We start from the raw sequence: 24119 nt of genomic DNA on the forward strand, positions 1-24119 counted from the left end.
TCCTTTCTCATACACTGAAAGCAATGAATATACAGGCTCTTTGGCTTACAAAATTAAACACCCCAAAACACATCAGTCATGTCTGTGAACTAGATCACTCTATGCACGTTGGTCGGCAATGCTGCTTACCCCTAACAGGTGTTTTATGTACAAAGCAGGACTGATAAAGCACATAAACTGGTGACATCATCCAACAGTGCCAGGATGGAACTGCTCTCCCACAGCTTGGAACTTAGTGTAAAGTTCTAAGCACGCGCAGCCCATCCATCTTCTCAGCTCCTCAGTTAGTTCTAAATCTGTAGAAGACAATTCTCAGGGACATGGACGGAAATGTGGGCTTCATCAAACCTTTTGTTTATGGAAACACCTGTTACAGGTAAGCAACATTGGGTTTTTTTCCATCAACGAGCAGGATTGAGTCAGACACACAAGTGGGTGACTCCCAAACTTAGAGCTGCTCAAATTGATATAGTGTTCAGAGCAACTCGCAGTGTCAGAAAGTAAGCGTTGTTCCATCAACATAGAGACATTGGCTCTTACAGCTGGACCGAAGGCCAAGTGGTATGCTGAAATGTGTTCCCAAAGAGAAGTGAGAGTCATCTCATATCTTGACCACGTGCCCTGTGAACGCCGATTGTTGAGATCAGCTCCCCACATTTGGTTTGAGGCATTCAAACTAAAACTCAACGCAGAAAAAACACAATGCCTCATCCTCTCATCACAATACAACACGTACAAACCCACCACTATAAACACCCCAGACTTCTCCCTCCCTGTCTCAGACAACCTGAAAATTCTAGGAGTAACAATTGACCGAAATCTCACAATGGAAAACCATGCGAAAAACACAACAAAGAAAATGTTCCACACAATGTGGAAACTCAAAAAAATAAAACCTTTCTTCCCAAGGGAAGTATTCCGCAGCTTGGTACAATCAACGGTGTTAAGCCACCTAGACTACTACAACGCAATTTATGCCGGATGCAAAGAGCAAATCATCAAAAAACTCCAGATAGCCCAAAACACAGCAGCCAGACTCATATTTGGAAAAACAAAACTCGAAAGCGCCAGACCCCTAAGAGAGAAACTACACTGGCTCCCACTCAAGGAACGTATTGCATTCAAGATCTGTACCATAGTTCACAATATCGTTCACGGCGAGGCCCCAGCCTACATGTCAGGCCTCATAGACTTACCACCCCGGAATACAAACAACTCATCATGCACATTCCTGAATCTCCACTACCCTAGCTGCAAAGGACTAAAATATAAATCAACATTCATGTCAAGCTTCTCCTACATACGTACACAACTATGGAACACGCTACCACGTGCCACAAAAACAATGCATAACCTAACCAACTTCCATAAACTACTAAAAACCAACTTGTTCAACAAGGCATACCACCACAATGACCCATCCTAAATTCCAACCAACGAAATTTACACCAGAATTGGACATAACCAAACCCAAGATACCTGCTTGCCTTAACAATGATTACGAACGAACGTTAGAACTGCTACACTATATCTTTGATTTTGATAATATACTCTCTATAATCTGCTTTCTCTTATGAACACGTATGCATTACCAACTTGTATCTCCTCATGCCGGAAATGGCGATCGCCATGACGGAACAATGTAAGCCACATTGAGCCTGCAAATAGGTGGGAAAATGTGGGGTACAAATGCAATAAATAAATAAATCTATAATCAGGACTAACTGATGACATCACACTGTAAAAAGTACATCAACTACTAAGGAGAAATTAGACCTTACCTGCTAATTTGCTTTCCTTTAGTCCCTCCGGACCGGACCAGGATTGGACTCTTGGGTTGTGCTCGCCTACCAGCAGGTGGAGACTGAGAAAAACTTGTGACTCTGGAGAGCCAATAAGAGCCCTGGTCATGTGACCCTAGCCTCAGTATTTGACTAACCAAGCAGAAAAGAAAGAGAGAAACCTTCTGTGCCGTATGGAATCCTAGCAGCCACAAATTCCTCGACAAAGCCGAGTACTAGAGCTCACCAGCAACTCTCACCAGAGAAGCGGTATGGCCCCTTTTGTATTAGAGCTCACCAACAACTCTCACCAGAGAAGTGGTATGGCTCACTTGTAATATAGCTCACCATCAACTCTCACCAGAGAAATGGTATGGCTCACTTGTATTATAGCTCACCAGCAACTCTCACCAGAGAAGTGGTATGGCTCACTTGTATTATAGCTCACCAGCAACTCTCACCAGAGAAGTGGTATGGCTCACTCATATTGTAGCTCACCAGAACTAGAGAAGACACTTGTAGTATAGGTCACCAGCAACTGTCCCCAGCGAAGTGGTATAGGCCACTTGTATCATACTTCACCCACAACTCCCACCAGAGAAGAGGTATGACTCACTTGGCTCACTTGAAGTATAGGTCACCAGCAACTCTCACCAGAGAAGTGGTATGGCCCACTTGTATAATAGCTCACCAGCAACTCTCACCAGAGAAGTGGTATGGCTCACTTGAAGTATAGGTCACCAGCAACTCCCACCAGAGAAGCAGTAAGGACCCCTTAAAGTTGTATAGATACATGCATACATACGTACACATATATAGCAGCAACGGAACCCACCCGCAACTCCAACTAGAGATGTGGCATGGGTCACTGAAAATGCTAAATATACAAGCTTGTTATTGTTGTTTTTTTTTGTTTAAATTATCTATTTATTTATTTATTTTACTATTCCGCTGAAAAAATGACAAAACATGGGAGGGGCCTGGTCCGGTCCGGAGGGACTAAAGGAAAGCAAATTAGCAGGTAAGGTCTAATTTCTCCTTCCTTAGCGTCCCTCCGGACCGGACCAGGATTGGACTCTTGGGAAGTACCAAAGCAGTAATCTTACGGGAGGGACTGACATTGAGAACACGGAAGAGTACCTGAAAACAGACTAGGATGAATACAAAGCCAAAAGCTTGAAGATCCAAGAGCTGCCACCAAACCAAATAGGATGACTACAAAACAAACAAAAAACCTACAAGTCCAAGCGACGATGACTATTGTCCCCTACCTACCGCACTAGCTGTGCAGCGCAAAGGACAGGGAGACTCTAGAAAGAGAAAAAACTGCTGAAAGAATGATTGCAAAGCTAAAGGCAGAGCCGCCTCGAAACAAAAAATCTGCCAAGAATCCACCTCAGCTGAGAAAAATGGCAACAGGAATACTGAACTACCACTCCTACAGATATCCTAGCCGACCTAACAGCAGATTGGAAGAAAGAAAAAACTGACAGAGAGAAAGTACCTGATCACCTGAAACTAAAAAGGTGAAAACAAGATTACAATTAAATAAATTATCATAGCCGAAAATGCTATGCAGGAGAAGAAAGCATCTAAATCCCTGCTGCCAAGCTGACTAAAGGTGCAAATAAAGTGCCAGCCGCTGCAGTTTCAGAATATAAAGAAAACATATCTCAGAGCGCAATTGAAATGAGATAGAACAATCATCTGTAGCTGCTGCCTCTGCAAGCAGATCACCTGAAATTCTTGCCGCAAACACTAATTAGAGGAAACGTGAATAAATGAAATGAAATGTAGACACTTGTTAATACCCTCATTAATACCTCTTATCATATTGAATTCCATAAACCACTACACAGTTCTAGGAATAACATGTATAGAAAGATTGTCCGTTTAGGCAGGTGCCCTTTGGGCTCGATGGGACATTTGACCTTTTCAGAGTGTGGTAATACACATGTACCTATGAAGAAAAATTGTCCACTGTCTATATTCTCGAGACATACCTACAGAGAGGATGCTCAATCTCAACCAGCAGACCAGAGTGCTGCACTCTAAAGACTACATAGGCAACTGAGGGATTCCATCCGAGAAAAATAACCAGATAGGAGAGAATATATGAGAGGTGAGAGAATATCAGAGAGATGTAAAGAAAGTCATAACCCAAGAGAAAATATTGAGGAAAAAGATAGAGAAGAAGAAGACCGTAAGATCCCTGCTGCCAGAGGACATGTACTCCTGCCATTGTCTTTGCAGCAAGAGACTAAGCGAAGCATACGTGAGGTCAAAGCGACAACAAAAAATTGTAGAAGAGGGACATCCCATTAAGGTACTATCCGCTGACAAAGCCCAGAAGATGCGAGTCTCTTCCCCTGAAAGAAGAGTGAAATCCAAGAGAAAAAAATACACACAATGCATTTTTTGTTTTTTAAATCCAACCACATGCCATGTGAAGAGTAGATTCTTCATTGTACTTTGACAAATGACCTAAGCTACTGTTAAGGCATTGTCCGTCAGACTCTCACCACCTCGCTATCCAGTAGGGAAAGAAAAAACACTCTCCCAGAGTTAGACAAATATTCCCATGTCCATGACATTGAAGAAGTGAAAAGTTGTCAAAGGAGACTACTGAGACTCAAAATATAATGAAGAAAAATTCCTTCTTGGGCGCTAGAAACAGAAAGTGGGATGCATGTAGAGAATACTCTGTTCCAGCTTGACTAAACAAAGAGAGAAAAACAGAGATATGTAATGAAATCTAATGAGATCATATGAGAAATCAAAGGAGAGAAGAAATGATAAACCTGGCAACATTCACCACCCAATCTAGAGTCAGCAGAAAAATGCACCCCCCTGTGCGTGACATGACAACTCTGCCAATAAGACGTTCTGTCATGAACCGGTCGTCCAGGAAAGGATGAAACGAGGAGCCCTTGTTTCATGAGCACTGCTACGAAAGAGCAGGGCAATAAAACTGGTAATGTAGACCTTGTCATCATCCTCGCATCATGGTCTTTTCTCCTGCCATAGTGAGATATACGGATCCACACCCAATAGAGATGAATGTGGTAATTACAACCTGTATTGGGCACAACGTAGTGATGGCAAAAATGCCCAGGAAGTGAAAACAAAATCCCCTTCAAATGAAAAGAAGCTCTGGAGTGAGAGAGCAGAGCACGAAAAGAAAAAAAGAAAGGAAAAATATTATAAACGGAAAAAATGTGGTGAATTTGTGCCATAGCCTTTCTGGTGAAGGCAGAGAATACAAGACTGTATCTGACTGTAAGAAAGTATGAGACTGTATCTGACTCCAAGAAAGCTTGAGACAAGAACATAAGGTCTGTAAGCAAGAGAAAAAGATAGTAGATACTATGAAAGGGCATACTGGACAAAAAACCAGAATGTGTACAATCTGTCAATGCTATATTTATTGCAGACTTGAGTGAAGGTCCAGATAAACTGCCAGCCGCTGCAGTTACACAATATACCCTTGAAACTCATATGATATCAGAAGAAACATCCAAGATCCTATGCCACACTAAAAGTATATTTTCTTTGCCACTTAATGACTCCCAAGGTCCTTATGCATTACATTAGATTGTAAGCTCTTTGAGCAGGGACTGTCTTTCTTCTGTGTTTGTACAGCGCTGCGTACACTTTGTAGCGCTCTAGAAATGTTAAATAGTAGTAGTAGTAGTAGTACTAAATGTATAATCTCCTATATATTTTCATCATGCATGATGAAATGGAACATGGGATACAACTGCAACAAAAAATAAATAAATATCCCCAAGCGCTTGACGCCAATTCGTGGGAAACTGAATTGAACAAAATGTATAAATGATTTGTTTTCTATAGAATGTTTGAACGTTTAGGAAGCTTAACAGACACCCTTGGCCTGGATTGACCGCTTTCGTAGCTAGGAAGCTGGACTCGATGGACTCTAGGCCCTTTTCAAGTGTGGCAGTACTACTATACATTATATATATACACACACACACACAGAAACATCTTACAGAAATAGCTCTGAAAAAACAATTGCACCACACTGCAGCTGGGTTTTTTTTTTTTTTAATAGAAAGTGCAGCTAAATGAATGCCTGACTGCCACCATGCCTAAGGAAAAATTTAGGATACCTGAGATGAGAAAAAGCAAACATACTAAGAAGGAAATCCTCCCCGTGCACTAGCTACGCACCGTCAAAAGGTAAACAGACTGTCCAAATGCAGTCTGTTTCGTCTGTCCAATTTAGAGGGACTGTCTCTTCATGTTCATTTGTACAGAGCTGCGTAAGTAGTAGTAAACCAAAACATACAGTCATCCCCTATAGGGGCCACCTAAGAATAAAAGCATAAGGGACAATCAAAATATTATTTTTAACATATGAATAGCGGAACCAGACACACGCAGCACCGAATACCTTACATAGAGAGAACAATAGGAACTGAAGCTGAAAGTCTTTAGAAGAAAAAGACCCCGAGGGAAACACCTCTCTGCTGCAAATCTCCAGACTATCCCAGAAACAATATCTCCGTTCTTCTACAGTCTCGAAACTAAAGCATAATAAAAGCAACGCTTCCGCGGAAATGAAACTGCCGCTGCATTCAAAAATGGCGTCCTATCGCGCCAAAAGTAAAAAAAGAACGAGGATCGAAGAAGAAAAACATGGAGGACACAAAGGCAGAGACGATGGCGATGAAGCAGGAAATAGCAAAAACTTTAGCCTCTCCTCCGACGCTGATAAACAGCACGTCTCAACATGAGCTTTGTCGACAGATCGGAGGACAGCGTGCCCGCGCCTAAGCGATTCGCGTCCTTTTTTTTTTTTAATATGTAAGAAAACTGAGGAAAATAATTGTGAAGAAAAAAATCGCCCCTTTAAAGACATAGACGCTGAATAATTCGCTAGTATTAATATATAAATATATCTATATATATCTATATATCCATATATCTATCAAACATATAAACGGCGAGTGACCGTAATCACTCGCAAATGCGCAGTAGAGACCTTCTCTGCCCCGCCCCCACGTCAATACGTGATGACAGGGGGCGGAACACAGAGGGTCTGTACTGCGCATTGCTGAGGGAGGGACAGCGACGTCTAACGAGCCCCACCCGAGTCGCCGCCGCCACCCACCTTCTACCCGGTCGGGCCCTCGCTCCACTATTGAAACAGCGAGGGTCCGGGAACGCAGCACTGAGCTCTGCTGAGCTGCCGACATCGCCCTTCCTTCTTCTTCTCTGCCTCTGTCCCGCCCTCGACGACGTTACGTCACACGAGGGCGGGACAGGCAGAGAAGAAGAACGAAGGCCGACGTCGGCAGCTCAGCAGAGCTCAGTGCTGCGTTCCCGGACCCTCGCTGTTTCAATAGCGGAGCGAGGGCTCGGCCGGGTGGAAGGTGGGTGGTGACGGCTCGGTGGGGGGGGGGGGGGGTGCGAACTCGGAGGGGGAGGGGCAGCGGCGAACTCGGCGGTGGGGGCGGGCCTTTCAACCCCCCCTTCCTATAATAGCCCATTTTTACGGGCTCAAAGGCTAGTATATATATATATATATACACATGTATATACATATATACTTTAAAAGCTGAGCTAAGAAAGAGCTGACTGCCAGCAAAAGTCTGGTGAAGGAAAAAGCTTCTTGTCTTAATTTCGTTTTCTTTTAATTCCTTTAGAGTAACAAATGGCTGCCTATTAAAAATGGCCAAACAATACAGCCGAGCTAGAAAAGAACAGTGCTGAAGAGAAATAAAATAGCAGTCTGTTTTTTTTTTTTTTTAAACAACTGAGCTTGCTGGTTAAAAATGTGGGACTTTCCAGAGTGGCTGCCTCTCCCAGAGGCCTACACCTTGCTAAACAAAGGGTAGCCCTTCCCAGCTACGTATGGGAGATGGGGAGGAAGGGGGGAGGGACCCGGGGGCACCCCGAGTTTAACACCCCCAGAGGCTGTAAAAGAAAAAAAACAAAAGAAATCCCTACCTGACCAGCGTCTAACAGAGAATTCCTAGGCACAGAAGAAGAGGTAGCATTGTTGTTCTTATTATTAACCTCTAAAAGAGAAAGATAAAGAGAGAGACTAATGGGCTCGCTTCCTACCTGCTGGGAGACTGAGAAAATACTGAGGCTAGGGTCACATGACTAGGGCTCTTATTGGCTCTCCAGAGTCACAAGTTTTTCTCAGTCTCCACCTGCTGGTAGGCGAGCACAACCCAAGAGTCCAATCCTGGTCCGGTCCGGAGGGACGCTAAGGAAGTTGGGTTTATGAGACCATCAACCACTGTAATACAATGGTTCTCAACCTTTCTTCTGTTGTGAAACACCTGACAGACAATGTTCATGAATGTGACACACCTAGCACTAAAATTCACAGCTGAAGAAATTATGCCTAAATATTTCATGGTTTGACTAAGTTTAGTATGAATTTGCCTACCCTATATCAAAAAAACTGTATAGAACACATCACTCCCAGATTTCTCAGTCATACAACAAAACAAATACATATTCAAATTCTGGTGCCACCTCAGTAACAGCAACACAAATTCTCTACACCAAAGATACTGTCAAGCAACTCAAAAACCTGCAAATATGCTACTCAGAAACTACGTAGCAATCAGAACCTATGGACAGCAGACCTGCAACATTTTCAGTTAGGGCTGCAGGCAGCAGTTATTATTGGGGGTAGTGGGGAGAGACCAGCTATAGAAGTTTTAAGAACGTGACACTCAAGATTGCTAGTCTCCCCAGGAAACACAGGCTTGCTGTTTATACCAAATTTTTGGTAACACACCTCTCACCTCTTGGGGACACACTGATTGAGACCACTGCTGTAATATCAGGTTCAGCTGGGGGGAGAATACTGAATTTGAGATACTACTGTTGCCTTGTTCTTGTGCCCCAACATCTGTTAGTATGCTCTAATTGCAATATTGATCGCTGACTGAATGGCACAACCTGTGACATCACAGCCTGGGTTTTTCCTTCTCGAAGGCAGATTTTGACTTTAAGAGGGGAAGTTATCAACATGGGCTACTGTTAAGTAGGGCTATTTTACCACAAGTTGGGCTACTTTAGCACAGATTCTCATTGTATAAAATGGGACCCTGTGCTAAAATAACACAACATTAAGTTTTCTATGCTACAAGAACTGGAGCTCCTTCTCCTACAGAAATGTATTAGGTCCATTTTTTTTTTGGCTGGGGGGGGGGCAGGCTTATTTCTCTGGAACCCCCAGTCCAATTTGACCCATTCAAACTTGTGTCTTGCCAAGTTTCATGCCATTTCATTAAAAAGTTGGAGAATTATTCTGCCTCCCAGATTGAAAATCCATCAATTCTCAACCCTCTTTGTATAATTCTTTTTCAACAAAGGTCAAAGAAAGCAAACAGGCAATGATCCGCAAGATCCAGAACAGCTAAAACACAGCAGACCAGTGAAGAATGTCCTTATTCCAAAATTTATTCACTACAAGCAGAAGCTGTGCTGACAAGAGCTTTGCATGCTTGGAACTGCCTTTGACTAGAAAGGTAAGACTGGATTTACACCTTCTGGTTTTCAATTTGCCCACCCTCTCCTGATGCAGCCCACTGGTGAAACATAGCCACGTTGGGCTTTTAGAGAGTTTTGTTGTTTTAGGCTGGCTTGTGGTGAATAAATTTTGGAATAAGGGCATTCTTTGCTGGTCTGCTCCGTTTTCATAATTCTTTTCAACTTCAATTGGGTTGGAAATAAATAAATAAAAAAAAAACAACCCAAAAAACACAAGTGGGAATGAAAACAGCTACACTCTTCAAAGAAACAGTCTGAAAAAAAGTCTCAGAAAGATGGACTGGAAGTAAGGCAAATATCTCATCTAAATATCAAAAAGGTTTTCCAATGCCCTTAGATCAAGAAGGTATTTGAAGCCTGGAAATCCTCTGTGCTAGGCTAGATAGGCTCTGAATGAGCTCTGCTGCTATATTAACGTCTTATGTGTGGCTCTACATTTCTTGCTGACTTGAATTTTGTGAACAAGAACTGAAAGAATCTGAACCTCAGCCTCCCTGAAAACTAAGCCAAGCATGCTTCTACCATCTGTAGCTTTGTCATTATTCCATTACAAATTATTTCTCCCAGGTCCCAGTCTCTAGAGTAGTGACTGTGATGTCAGTACATCAGGGTATCTCTAAGGGCCTGAATGAATGGCATTACACTGAACCAAACTGGTTTGCAAACTAGAATCAATTATATTTTGTACTTGTTGGTACCAAAAAAAGAGTGGGGAGCTCGACTGGTACGCATATAATTATCAAAATAACACACAAAGCGAGCTTTTATTTTTACATTTTTCAAGTGTTTAACTTATACCGTTAAAAAAGCTCGCTTTGTTTGCTTATTTTAGTACTTCTTGGTACACAATATATATATATATATTCCAAACTATCCCAAGTCAAAGAAAGAGAAACAGTGAACATATCTGTGTCCATATTCAGAACCTTGTTATGAAAACGCAACCTCATCCACACCCTTGTCACCTCTCGTTTAGACTACTGCAATCTGCTTCTTGCTGGACTCCCACTTAGTCACCTCTCCCCTCTCCAATCGGTTCAAAACTCTGCTGCCCGTCTCGTCTTCCGCCAGGGTCGCTTTACTCATACTACTCCTCTCCTCAAGTCGCTTCACTGGCTCCCTATCCGTTTTCGCATCCTGTTCAAACTTCTTCTACTAACCTATAAATGTACTCACTCTTCTGCTCCCCAGTATCTCTCCACACTCGTCCTTCCCTACACCCCTTCCCGTGCACTCCGCTCCATGGATAAATCCTTCTTATCTGTTCCCTTCTCCACTACTGCCAACTCCAGACTTCGCGCCTTCTGTCTCACTGCACCCTACGCCTGGAATAAACTTCCTGAGCCCCTACGTCTTGCCCCATCCTTGGCCACCTTTAAATCTAGACTGAAAGCCCACCTCTTTAACATTGCTTTTGACTCGTAACCACTTGTAACCACTCGCCTCCACCTACCCTCCTCTCTTCCTTCCCGTTCACATTAATTGATTTGATTTGCTTACTTTATTTATTTTTTGTCTATTAGATTGTAAGCTCTTTGAGCAGGGACTGTCTTTCTTCTATGTTTGTGCAGCGCTGCGTACGCCTTGTAGCGCTATAGAAATGCTAAATAGTACTAGTAAATGAAAAGTATTAGTACCTGAAACGTCTCCCACGCTGCTGGTTCATTTTTGCCCTTGGGGCAACTCCATCAACTGCCATGAAGAACACTTTCCTGGGTTTTATGATGCGAAATAACACCTCAAGGTAATGGAAAATATCAGCAAAAATCTTATCATCTGATATTCGGAAGTGCACGTCATCATCATTAGGGTGGGAACACTGATGTATAATTCCATTCATATCCAAATACAAGTTATCAAATTCTGGAATCTGCAAAACCAAAATATTATTTATTAATTTCATTTATTTAAAACATTTATATACTCTTCTTACTGAACTAATCAACTTAACAAAAGTATGTAAAAATAATTTGTTTATGCAGTAGGGAAACACATCCCTATTTTGTTCAGTCATAAGTACATAAGTACATAAGTAGTGCCATACTGGGAAAGACCAAAGGTCCATCTAGCCCAGCATCCTGTCACCGACAGTGGCCAATCCAGGTCAAGGGCACCTGGCACGCTCCCCAAACGTAAAAACATTCCAGACAAGTTATACCTAAAAATGCGGAATTTTTCCAAGTCCATTTAATAGCGGTCTATGGACTTGTCCTTTAGGAATCTATCTAACCCCTTTTTAAACTCTGTCAAGCTAACCGCCCGTACCACGTTCTCCGGCAACGAATTCCAGAGTCTAATTACACGTTGGGTGAAGAAAAATTTTCTCCGATTCGTTTTAAATTTACCACACTGTAGCTTCAACTCATGCCCTCTAGTCCTAGTATTTTTGGATAGCGTGAACAGTCGCTTCACATCCACCCGATCCATTCCACTCATTATTTTATACACTTCTATCATATCTCCCCTCAGCCGTCTCTTCTCCAAGCTAAAAAGCCCTAGCCTTCTCAGCCTCTCTTCATAGGAAAGTCGTCCCATCCCCACTATCATTTTCGTCGCCCTTCGCTGTACCTTTTCCAATTCTACTATATCTTTTTTGAGATACGGAGACCAGTACTGAACACAATACTCCAGGTGCGGTCGCACCATGGAGCGATACAACGGCATTATAACATCCGCACACCTGGACTCCATACCCTTCCTAATAACACCCAACATTCTATTCGCTTTCCTAGCCGCAGCAGCACACTGAGCAGGTTTCAGCGTATCATCGACGACGACACCCAGATCCCTTTCTTGATCCGTAACTCCTAACGCGGAACCTTGCAAGACGTAGCTATAATTCGGGTTCCTCTTACCCACATGCATCACTTTGCACTTGTCAACATTGAACTTCATCTGCCATTCTCCCAGTCTCGCAAGGTCCTCCTGTAATCGTTCACATTCCTCCTGCGACTTGACGACCCTGAATAATTTTGTGTCATCGGCGAATTTAATTACCTCACTAGTTATTCCCATCTCTAGGTCATTTATAAATACATTAAAAAGCAACGGACCCAGCACAGACCCCTGCGGGACCCCACTAACTACCCTCCTCCACTGAGAATACTGGCCACGCAATCCTACTCTCTGCTTCCTATCTTTCAACCAGTTCTTAATCCATAATAATACCCTACCTCCGATTCCATGACTCTGCAATTTCTTCAGGAGTCTTTCGTGCGGCACTTTGTCAAACGCCTTCTGAAAATCCAGATATACAATATCAACCGGCTCCCCATTGTCCACATGTTTGCTTACCCCCTCAAAAAAATGCATACATCCATTATCAACATCTAAAATCAACTGCAAAGTGGCTGGATGGGAGCTGTAAGATTCAACAGGGGTTACAAAATAAACTCTGGATTCTATATTTAACGCCCAAAATTGGGCACTGATCCAAGATGTGTGCCCAACCAAATTGGCTAATGAGCCAATTAGTGGCAATAAGTGGGGGCCAACTGGCACCACTTTGGATTTGTGTGCACAACTTGCTATGTGCTATTCTATAACAATGTGCCCCAAAAGAGGGCGTGGCCATGTGTGGGTCAGGGGGTGTTCCTAAAATTTGCAAACAGTGTTATAGAATACCGGGGATGTGCACCCTAATGCTATTCTGTAATGAGGTGCTCATGTTTGAGTGCCCATTATAGAATACCATTGAGTGCTGAATTTTGAGGACCATTTACTGAATTTAGCCCTAAATCACAAATTTGGTTTTTGCAAAACCGAGATCCCAAAACTATGGAAAACACTGTTCTGCAGCACTTAACGGTAGCCTTCCTGAGGTGTATTTTCAAAGTCTGTTCTTGGAGGGAGGAGTGATGGTTGCTTTTTCAGGGTGGAGTGGAAGAGTAGCCTAGTGGTTAGTGCAGTGGACTTTGATCCTGGGGAACTGAGTTCGATTCCCACTGCAGCTCCTTGTGACTCTGGGCAAGTCACTTAACCCTCCCTTACCCCTGGTACAAAAATAAGTACCTGAATAAATGTAAACCGCTTTGAATGTAGTTGCAAAAACCTCAGAAAGGCAGTATATCAAATCCCATTTCCCTTTATACTCAAGCAAGAAGTATTCCAATAAAGTTAGATACTATTCAGACAAGCAAATCTAGAGGATAAGGGAAAGAGATAAATCCAGTCAAGGTGATTTTCAAACACAGGGGTCCAAAAGGGGAAGAGCAAAATTTGATGACCTCCTTCAGAATACAGAGAAAGAGACATCATGTTTTAGGAAAGCCTGAGAGTGCGACTTAGGTTAGACCGAGCAAGGTAGGAGATGGGAACAAATATATGAGTGTATGTATAAAGGTATCATAGCCAGCAATATGCTGGAAAATAACTATAAATTACTTTATCAGCAGTACAATACACCCAACCGGTGCTAAGCTATATGAAACAGGAGAAATGGCTTGCTGGAGAGGGTGTGGGCAAGAGGGCACATTCCTCCATATTTGGTGGGACTGTGAGAAAATAAGGAACTATAGGATAAGTGTACTCAAGTATCTGATCTCACTGCTTCAACAGCAAATAGTCATACCAAAGTATGCTTTGCTGAGGGAGAAACAATCCAACTTAACAGAGGATGAAGCTCAAATGATAAGGTTAAGTGTAATAGTGTGAGACTATGTATCGCTCAAAGATAGACATCAAAGGAGAATGGAGTACGTGGTGCAAAGGTGAGAGGAAGGGGGAATAATAGGAAGATATTTATTTATCTAGAGGCCTTTTTACTAGATCATGGTAAAACCTGTAGTTACCATGGCTTAATAAGGGAACATGCCGCACAGTAGCTGCAAATTTTATGTGGCAACAAGTGGGATAGAACCCACTGGTTGCACTTTCTAATTCTGGTCCCAGGCTGAAGTCCCAATTAGTACATAGTACGTGGCCACAGTTAGTGCAGGAACACTATTTAGGAGGCAACAAAGTATTCCCACATTAACTGTGCACTAGCCGGTTAGCACACAGTAAGTGTAATGCACTAGATTAATGTTCCCACCCCCCCCCCCCACCACAAAAAAACACTTAACACGAGGTAACTGCTAAATCACTGCAAACCCCTTAATGTGGCTCTGCGTTGTCAGTTGTTGCACAGTTTAGTAAAAGGGCCTCTTAATTTCTTATACACCATTCCCAAGCCTGAAAGCTATCAAAGAGATGTACCGTCTGGTACAATAGGCATTCCTCTGTCCCTGGAGAGCTCACAATCTGAGGGGCGAAAGCAAAAAGCCTCGCAGTAAATCCAGCTCAGCGCATGGCTTAATCATGAAACTTTCACTCAAAAACTAAACCAGCAAGCTATAAGCAATGAGCACGCAAATTACTGCTTCTTTCAAATAGTGGCAGTCATCAGCAGCTCACTGAAAAATGTCATCCTTCCTGAGCAGTGACTGGCTTAGGCACTTATAGGAAGAGTGATATTTTAAAAAAATTTAAAAATTGCCAATGGACATTAGACCCAATCTTCCTCCTCTCCTGCCCAACATGATTCCCCTTTTCCTGATATTTAAAAATAAATTGCCCCAGTAGTCAAGTGGCTTCTCCCTCCCCCTCACTTCCAAAAAATTCTCTAGTGGTGCAAAGACCCCCCCCCCCCCCCCAACTCGAACCCCCTTTCTTTTCCCTGCTATTTAAAAAAATTGCTTGGTAGTCTAGTAGCTTCCTCTCTCCATCCACATTTCCAAAAAAGTCCCTGGTTTCTAGTGATACTCACCCCACCACAACTTAACTGTAAAAGACATCTCTGGTATCTATGGTACCCTCCCACCATTCCCCTAGGACTGCCTGAGCCCACCTTCCATACCTTAATACGAGAAGCAGGAACAATGCCCACTCATTCCTGCCTCTGACACTGCCATCTTGAAAAATGATGGCGCCCTGCCCTGTGCATCCTAGGATGCACTGGCGCAAGGCCAGTCTATCATATAAGGGAGAAATTCCCTTATATTGCAGACTGGTCCCTCCCAGTTCATCCCCAGGATGCACCGTGCAGGACAGGGTGCCAAACAGTCATTTTTCATGATGGTGGCTTCAGAGGTAGAAGCGAGTGAGCATTGCTCCTGCTTTTCATATTAAAGTACGGTGGGTGGACTTGGGGGGTGGAGTGATATCATTAGACACCGGAGATTTAAATTTTTTTTAAAATCAGGGATAGGGGGATTTGGGTCAAGAACTATTAGGCTACCAGGTAAAATGTTTGAAGTGTGGGTAGGGGGTGTCAGGTCGGGGAAGGAAGACCGCTACACTATCAGGTGAATCTCTTCATAAAGGTGGTTAACAAATCCCAACAAATAATTAAATTATGGGTAGGGCAGGATCGGGTCATTGGGGAGAGGACGGGCCACTAGACCACCAGGGGAGCCAATAAAAGGTTTGCAGGGCAGGATAATTGCGATTGGAGGTATTAGAGGGGTCGAGACCGGCAGAGCCTTAATGAGTTCTTGAGAATGAGTCTTTGTGCAAGTTGCTCTTTCAAGTTTAGTGTTGACAGCTGCAAGCACAAGAAGGAGCTGCAGATCCAGTTCAGGTCTGAGGGTAGGGGGACGAGGGATGTTGGCTTATATGGGGGAAAAGGAGGGAGAGGGAGGCATTCCATCCTCCTGTGGTTTGGGGGGCACTGTTCTTCTCACCTCCACAAACTACACCTATACCATCCCTGAGAGCTCAGGTACATTGATTTTGAAGGACAAACATGCATTCCCCTTCTAAAATAGGGAATGTGTATATATTTTAGCCCCAATCTAGTACCACCCAAAACATGATCCCTTGTTATATGCATGTATTTTTGATTGGTATATCCTGGCTTTCTAAAATCGGATTTACACTTATATGCAATATACACTTCTAAATACCAGCTTAAGCACATCCAAGTCACAAATAGAACTTCTAAAATAGCCACCTTAACATTTTAGGTCCTTCACATACAAGTGGAATTTTTAATAGAACATGTGCTATTTTACCTGTCTTCTCCCATAAACAGCAAATGCAAAACACTTGAAATCTATGTACACAACTTTACTTTGTATAAACAGAGTAGTTTCCATTTGAAAATTAGCTAAAAGCATGTTAAAAGCATGCATATACTTTTTATTTCTATGTGCTATTGAAAATCACTCACATGGAGGGGCATTTTCAACGCAGACTGGTCCCCCAGACATTCAAGGAGAACATTGGGGCACCCAAGGAAGCACTGCTGTGGACTTCATATAAATGCTCCCAGGTACACATCTCACCATTGCTCCCTTATCTTGTCTGCTGAGCCCTCCAAAACCCACTATCCCCAACTGTAAACCTCTACAATAGGCCTTATGGGCAAAGGGGGCACCTATATGTGGGTACAGCAAGTTTTGGAGGGCTCACAGTTTCCACCACAAGTGTAACAGGTAGGGGGACGTACAGGCCAGGGTCCACCTGTCTACAGTGCACTGCACCCACCACTACAGTACTCCAGAGACTTGGCTATAACATCTGAGGCTGTCAAAGAGGCTGGCGAGTACTATTTTTAATCACGTTTTTTGGGGGTGGGAGGGGGTCAGTGACCACTGGGGGAGTAAGGGGAGGTCATCCCCAATTCCCTCCAGTAGTTATTTAGGGCACCTTTTTGTGTCTTATTCATTAGAAAAGCAGGTCTAGACCAAAATGTTTAAGTTTTCACCCTAGAAGTTTTGATTTTGCTCAATTATGGCCCTAAACCCGCCTTCAAAACACCCTGACATGCCCCCTTGTGATCTGGACACACTGCAGACAGAATGCATAGATACACGTCTGCAAAACAGGTTTTGAAAATACCGATTTGGACATTTTGAGAAGAAACCCATCCAAATGGTGCTTTATGACACTTTTTAGACATGTTTCTTTTTCAAAAATGAGCCCCAAAGTGACATATAAGTACATAAGTATTGCCATACTGACCATTTAACCCTACTCTCTGTTTTCTATCAAGAAGATTGCAGAACTGAGAGATTCTGACAGACAGGAAGACCAAAGGTTCATCAAGCTCAGCATCCTGTTTCCAACAGTGGCCAATCCAGATCACAAATACCTGGCAAAATCCCCCCCCCCCCCCCCCCCAAAAAAAAAAGTTCAAAACATTCCATAATGCTTGTCCCAGAAATAGTGGATTTTCCCCAAGTCCATTTAATAATGGTCTATGGACTTTTCCTTTAGGAAGCCGTCCAAACCTTTTTTAAACTCCGCTAAGCTTTACCACATTCTCTGGCAACGAATTCCAGAGTTTAATTACATGTTGAGTGAAGAAACATTTTCTTCAATTCGTTTTAAATTCACTATATTGAAGCTTCATCGCATGCCTCCTAGTCCTAGTATTATGGAAAGCGTAAACAGATGCTTCCCAATCTACCCGTTCAACTCCACTCATTATTTTATAGACCTCTATCATATCTCCCCTCAGCCGCCTTTTCTCCAAGCTGAAGAGCCCTAGCCGCTTTAGCCTTTCCTCATAGGGAAGTCGTCCCATTATCATTTTCGTCACCCTTCTCTGCAGCTTTTCCAATTCCACTATATCTTTTTTGAAATGCGGCGACAAGAATTGAACACAATATTCGAGGTGCGATCACACCTTGGAGCGATACAAAGGCATTATAACATCCTCATTTTTGTTTTCCATTCCTTTCCTAATAATACCTTACATTCTATTTGCTTTCTTAGCCATAGCAGCACACTAAGCAGAAGGTTTCAACGTATCATCACCGACGACACCTAGATCTTTTTCTTGGTCTGTGACTCCTAACGTGGAACCTTGCAAGACGTAGCTATAATTCGGGTTCCTCTTTCCCACATGCATCACTTTGCACTTGCTCACATTAAACGTCATCTGCCATTTAGACACCCAGTCTCCCACTCTCGTAAGGTCCTCATGTAATTTTTCACAATCCTCCTGCGATTTAACGACTTTGAATAACTTTGTGTCATCAGCAAATTTAATTACCTCACTAGTTACTCCCATCTCTAGGTCATTTATAAATATGTTAAAAAGCAGCGGTCCCAGCACAGACCCCTGGGGAACCCCACTAACTACCCTTCTCCATTGAGAATACTGATCATTTAATCCTACTCTCTGTTTTCTGTCTTTTAACCAGTTTTTAATCCACAATAGAACACTACCTCCTATCCCATGACTCTCCAATTTCCTCTGGAATCTTTCATGAGGTACTTTGTCAAACACTTTCTGAAAATCCAGATACACAATATAAACCGGCTCACCTTTATCCACGTTTGTTCACCCCTTCAAAGAAATGTAGTAGACTGATGAGGCAAGATTTCCCTTCACTAAATCCATGTTGACTTTGTCTCATTAATCCATGCTTTTGAATATGCTCTGTAATTTTGTTCTTAATAATAGTCTCTACCATTTTGCCCGGCACCGACGTCAGACTCACTGGTCTATAATTTCCTGGATCTCCACTGGAACCTTTTTTAAAAATCGGTGTTACATTGGCCACCCTCCAGTCTTCCGGTACCACACTCGATTTTAAGGATAAATTACATATTTCTAACAATAGCTCTGCAAGCTCATTTTTCAGTTCTATCAGTGCTCTAGGATGAATACCATCCGGTCCAGGAGATTTGCTACTCTTCAGTTTGTAGAACTGCCCCATTACATCCTCCAGGTATACAGAGAATTCATTAAGTTTCTCCAACTCGTCAGCTTCTAATACCATTTCCGGCACTGGTATCCCACCCCAAATCTTCCTCGGTGAAGACCGAAGCAAAGAATTCATTTAATCTCTCCACTACAGTCCCTTTTAGCCTTCCTTAAAAATTTTTACTATGTGTTTTTGCCTCCAACACAATCTTTTGTTCGAAGTCCCTCTTAGCCTTCCTTATCAGCGCTTTGCATTTGACTTGACATTCCTTATGCTGTTTCTTATTATTTTCAGTCGGTTCCTTCTTCCATTTTCTGAAGGATTTTCTTTTAGCTCTAATAGCTTCCTTCACCTCACTTTTTAACCACGCCACCTGTTGTTTGGTCTTCCGTCCTCCTTATTTAATACGCGGAATATATTTGGCCTGGGCTTCCAGGATGGTATTTTTGAACAGCATCCACGCCTGATGTAAAATTTTGACCCTCGCAGTCGCTACTCTAAGTTTTTTTTCTCACCATTCTTCTCATTTTAGCATAGTCCCCTTTTTAAAAGTTAAACGCTAACGTATTTTTTTTGTTACATTTGTACCCCGCGCTTTCCCACTCATGGCAAGCTCAATGTATTTGATTTCCTATGTATACTTACTTCAAAGCTAATATCAAATCCAATCATATTATGATCACTGTTATCAAGCGGCCCCAGCACCATTACCTCCCACACCAGATCATGCGCTCCACTAAGGACTAGGTCTAGAATTTTTCCTTCTCTCGTTGGCTCCTATACCAGCTGCTCCATAAAGCTGTCCTTGATTTCATCAAGGAATTTTACCTCCCTAGCGTGCCCTGATGTTACATTTACCCAGTCAACACTGGGGTAAAGGTTATAAACTTTATCAGCTGGAGAACTAAATAATCAAATTAGCCTCAATGTCCTGCTTGGAAATTTTATTTTTAATTCAACACTTTAATAATTAAGTTAGTTTTAGTTTGATCTTCCTTAGATGATTCAGAAATGAAGAGATACAAACTGCAGCAACAGTATTGGCTCAAAGCATAAACAACTGTAATGCTACAACAAAACATTAATTCCTTCAATTTTACACCATGCCAAAAAAAAAAAAAAAAGTCCCAGCATCAAAACAAAACAGTAAAGTACCATTAATTAAGGTACACAAAAGACCAGCAAATCTTCCTTTTTGAAATGGGTCGTTCCCATCTTCCCAACCTTAATATCACTTCAATCCAGCTACATAACTTATCACTATTTTCAGTGTTTTAACAGAACTAGACAGCCCTAAAGCATGGATCTTGTGATTTCCTGAACAAAACGGTTCTTTCGGGTCCCTATACTGACACGTATTATACCGCGTTCACTATCTGGATGGATGTCCAGAAAACATAAAGCATAGACAACTGCAATAAGCGAAGGCCTGATCATACACAGTACAATCAGGATCTTTAAAAAGCACATATAATCGCGTTCTCCAAGGACTGAACTAGATCCAGTTCCGTAGCTGACAGCAGGCCCCGTATCTCGCCAGCTGGAGCAGCGCTAAGGCCACGTAATGCCATGTCAATCACTGACAGCAGTCTGCAGCCCTACCACTGCCTCACCTGGTGCTCCTTTACAACTTCGCTCAGGCAGGGATAACGCTCTGAGATCCAGCGGTAAAACTTAGGGACACCCATTTTTCAGCCGCTTAACTTCCACAGGCCAGATCGCGAAGCGGTACTGATTGAACGAAAGACGCTTCCGGCGCGTGCTGATGACGACATTCTTTCCATGGGAGAGGCGAGGGGAACTAGGCTCGGCCAGAGCGGCTGCTAAACTGCCATAGAGCGGAGGAGCGATCGTCCTGCGGGTCTGTGCTCCAACACTCATCATGAAGAAGAAAAAGCAGCTGCAAGATATCAATGTAGAGGGGAAGAGATGCTAGGTGAAGCGTAGTTTTCGTTCTCCAAAGACAAGCAGGCTGATATTCTCACAAGTGGGTGACGCCACATCGGCCCCGGAGGATTTTAAAGCAAAATCTAAAAATCTCTTCTACGGTGTTCCGTCGCGCGAGCGAACGCACTGCGCACACCTCTTCCCGCTCGCCGTGCGGACACGCCCCTCAGTTTTTCTTTTTCCGCGTCTGAGGAGACACGGAGTTCGTTAGTGCTTCGTGTTTTCTTCAGGTCCTCGGAGTAAAATCTCTTTTTTTATTTTACCCTTTTTGGGTGTTCTTTATTTTTTCATTTGATCCTTTCATGGCAGGCTCATTGTGGCTTATATATACAGGTACTTTTTTGTACCTGGGGCAAGGAAAAGTTAAGTAGTTGCCAGAGTCACAAGGGGCTGTGCCTGAAAGGAAAACAAAGCATATAAGCTTCTCTTTTTCTTTTTTTCTTATAAAAGTGCTGGCATATTGTTATCTATGGGCTCTCTCTCGCCAGCAAACTAAACAAGCCCACATTTTTAGGATCCATTTATTAAAACTTTACAAATGGCTCTCCAGAGCTGTGAGAGCCTGCTCCAGCACACCACTGTCTTTAAGCCACACAAGTGGTGAAGGTGTATGTCACAGGAAAAACCAGGAACCTAAGCAGGTGCATTCCTGGTCAGCCACTGAATGGGCAACCTGGTGACACAATATCAGTGGTGTAACCTTTGAAGTGAGTCTCCACCTGCCTCGGCGCCTCCTGCTATGCAGGTCATTCGGGCGCATCGGAGGATGTGTCTTGGGCCGGATCATCTCCCTGTGAAGCGCAAGTAGTGTCTCAAAGACGAGACGTATTCTACTCTGCCAGGGATGCCCAAAGGAGATCATTCTGGAGTCCGACAGAGACCGATGCACGCTGGGTATAGTTATGCATCGAATAGGTCTCCACCTGCCTCGGCGCCTCCTGCTTGGCAGGTCATTCGGGCGCATCGGCGGATGTGTCTTGGGCCGGATCATCTCCCTGTGAAGCGCAAGTAGTGTCTCAAAGACGAGACGTATTCTACTCTGCCAGGGATGCCCAAAGGAGATGCCCAGAGCTTTGCTCCCTCGGTTATGGAGGTATCCGGGCTTCAGACATCAGTCGGTGCCGAGAGCGTTGCTCCCTCTGTTATGGAGGTATCCTGGCATTGGACGTCGATGCACCGGTACATCGGTACCAGATATCATCGGTGCCAGGTGTCATGGGTACCGTCGGTACCGAGGAGTATCGATACCCAGAAACATTGGTACCATGGTCGGTGTCATGGGTCCCGTCGGTACCGGGTATCATCGGTACCATGGATCCCGTCGGCACCGGGTATCATCGGTACCATGGGTCCCGTCGGCACCGGGTATCATCGGTACCATGGGTGCCGTCGATGCCGAGTGTCATCGGTGCCATGGGTGCTGTCGGTACCGGGTATCATCGGTGCCATGGGTGCCGTCGGTACCGAGTATCATCGGTGCCATGGGTACTGTCGGTACCGAATATCATCGGTGCGTCGGTACCGAGGAGTATCGATACCAAGAACATTGGTACCATGGTCGGTGTCATGGTCCCGTCGGTACCGGGTATCATCGGTACCATGGGTCCCGTCGGCACCGGGTATCATCGGTACCATGGGTGCCGTCGATGCCGAGTGTCATCGGTGCCATGGGTGCTGTCGGTACCGGGTATCATGGGCACCATCGGCACCAGGTATCATGGGCACCGTCGACTATCGGTACCAGGTATCATCGCCCATCGGTACCAAGTATCATGAGTGCCATCGGTACCATAGTATCAGGTATCGTCGGTACCGTGGATACATGGGTATCAGGTATCATGGATGCCGTCGGCACATGAGTACCATCGATACTAGATATCATGACCAGGTACCATCGGTGCCACTGGTACCAGGTGTCATGAGCACCGTCGGTGCCATGTGTACCGTCGGTGCTGTTGGTGCCGGATATCATGGGTACCATCGGTACCACATGTCATGGCTACCATCGGTACCAGGTATCATGGGTACCATCGATACCAGATATCATGACTATCATCGGTACCAAGTACCATGGGTACCATTGGTACCGGGGTCCATCGGTACCATGTGTATCATCGGTACCGTCGGTGCCATGGTCTAGCAGTCTGGTTTCGATTCTCTTGCATTTCCAGACTTTGTCCTTGGCTTCGGGACCATGGGTACCATTGGATGCCATGGGTGCTACCGCCTCCTGCGGCATCTAGCTTTTCACCTGGTCTCCTTCACCGATGCTGCCTCTGGTATGGGTGTTCGCACCCTACTGGGGCAACTTCTCGACCCATAGTAGCCTCCATATCGGACGTGTTTGGATCTGAGCTGCTCTGTTTGAGTAGTTAGTTCAGTTCAATGATGGTCATCTGACATTACAGTGGAGATTGTGAATCCCAATGCCCAGATGCTAGAGATCCTGGACTACTATCTTCACCTGAGTCTTCTGCACTCAGAACAGATAGGAGTTCTAAGAACTTACTTCGGCGCCCCCGGGGCCAGAGCATACATCCTTAGCCTCTTTTGGAGAATGGCGTACCAGGCTGGCATGATCGCATCCCAAATCAAGTCTTGTCAGATCTTTACGAGCATTCCCACCGGAGTAGGCTAGACCTTTTCACCAAGTGGTCAGGTAGCACACGGTGTGTCGCAGGTTCCTGTCCAAGGGCATTTTCGACACTTGTAATGTAACACCTAGATTTCTGCTCTAGGTACAGTGATGCGCAGACTCTCATGACTGTGTGCCTCTCTCCTGGAGGAGGAGACTCAGCAGAAAACTGTAGATATGCTGTGCATACACTTCCTCATCTTGGAAGTTCTTTAGAGAGAGGAGTAGTTTTCCTTGTGCCTTAAGGGGTCGTACCTATACTCCTACTTCTCGACAGCCGGTTCGGGCTCTCCCTCGTTCTAGTCAGCGGCGTGCACCTAATCAGGCCCCTGCAGCTATTTCCCAGGAACCAGAGGGGTTTTTGACTGGCTCCAATTCAGTATAGCCACTAAAAAAAAAAAAAAAAATGTCCGTACCGGCCAATCTGCCTGTCGGGGGGGAAGTTTAAATTTTCTCCACCAAAGGTGACTTCTTTTATCCTCCAACCGGTGGGTTTTTTCAACTAGTCCGGTTAGGATACATTCTCAATCTGGAATCAAACCCTCCACATTGTTCATTGGAAGCTTAATCCTTTAG

General features: G+C 43.9%; 1 protein-coding gene across 2 annotated transcripts in view; it reads right to left on the bottom strand.

Moving 5' to 3' along the window:
• Positions 1-20708, bottom strand: part of XRN1 (5'-3' exoribonuclease 1) — a 211961-nt gene extending 191253 nt beyond the window's left edge. For both annotated transcript variants that reach the window (XM_030215929.1, XM_030215928.1), the window contains exons 1-2: positions 20575-20708; positions 10961-11193 (exon numbers count right to left, since the gene is read on the bottom strand). In XM_030215929.1, the coding sequence (XP_030071789.1) occupies positions 10961-11193; positions 20575-20649 (308 nt within the window). In that variant the 5' untranslated portion in view covers positions 20650-20708. The remainder of the gene's footprint in view (positions 1-10960; positions 11194-20574) is intronic.
• Between the last annotated feature and the right edge of the window lie 3411 nt (positions 20709-24119).

This window comes from Microcaecilia unicolor, chromosome 10 (assembly GCF_901765095.1).
Source record: "Microcaecilia unicolor chromosome 10, aMicUni1.1, whole genome shotgun sequence".
In the NCBI taxonomy this organism is placed as follows: domain Eukaryota; kingdom Metazoa; phylum Chordata; class Amphibia; order Gymnophiona; family Siphonopidae; genus Microcaecilia; species Microcaecilia unicolor.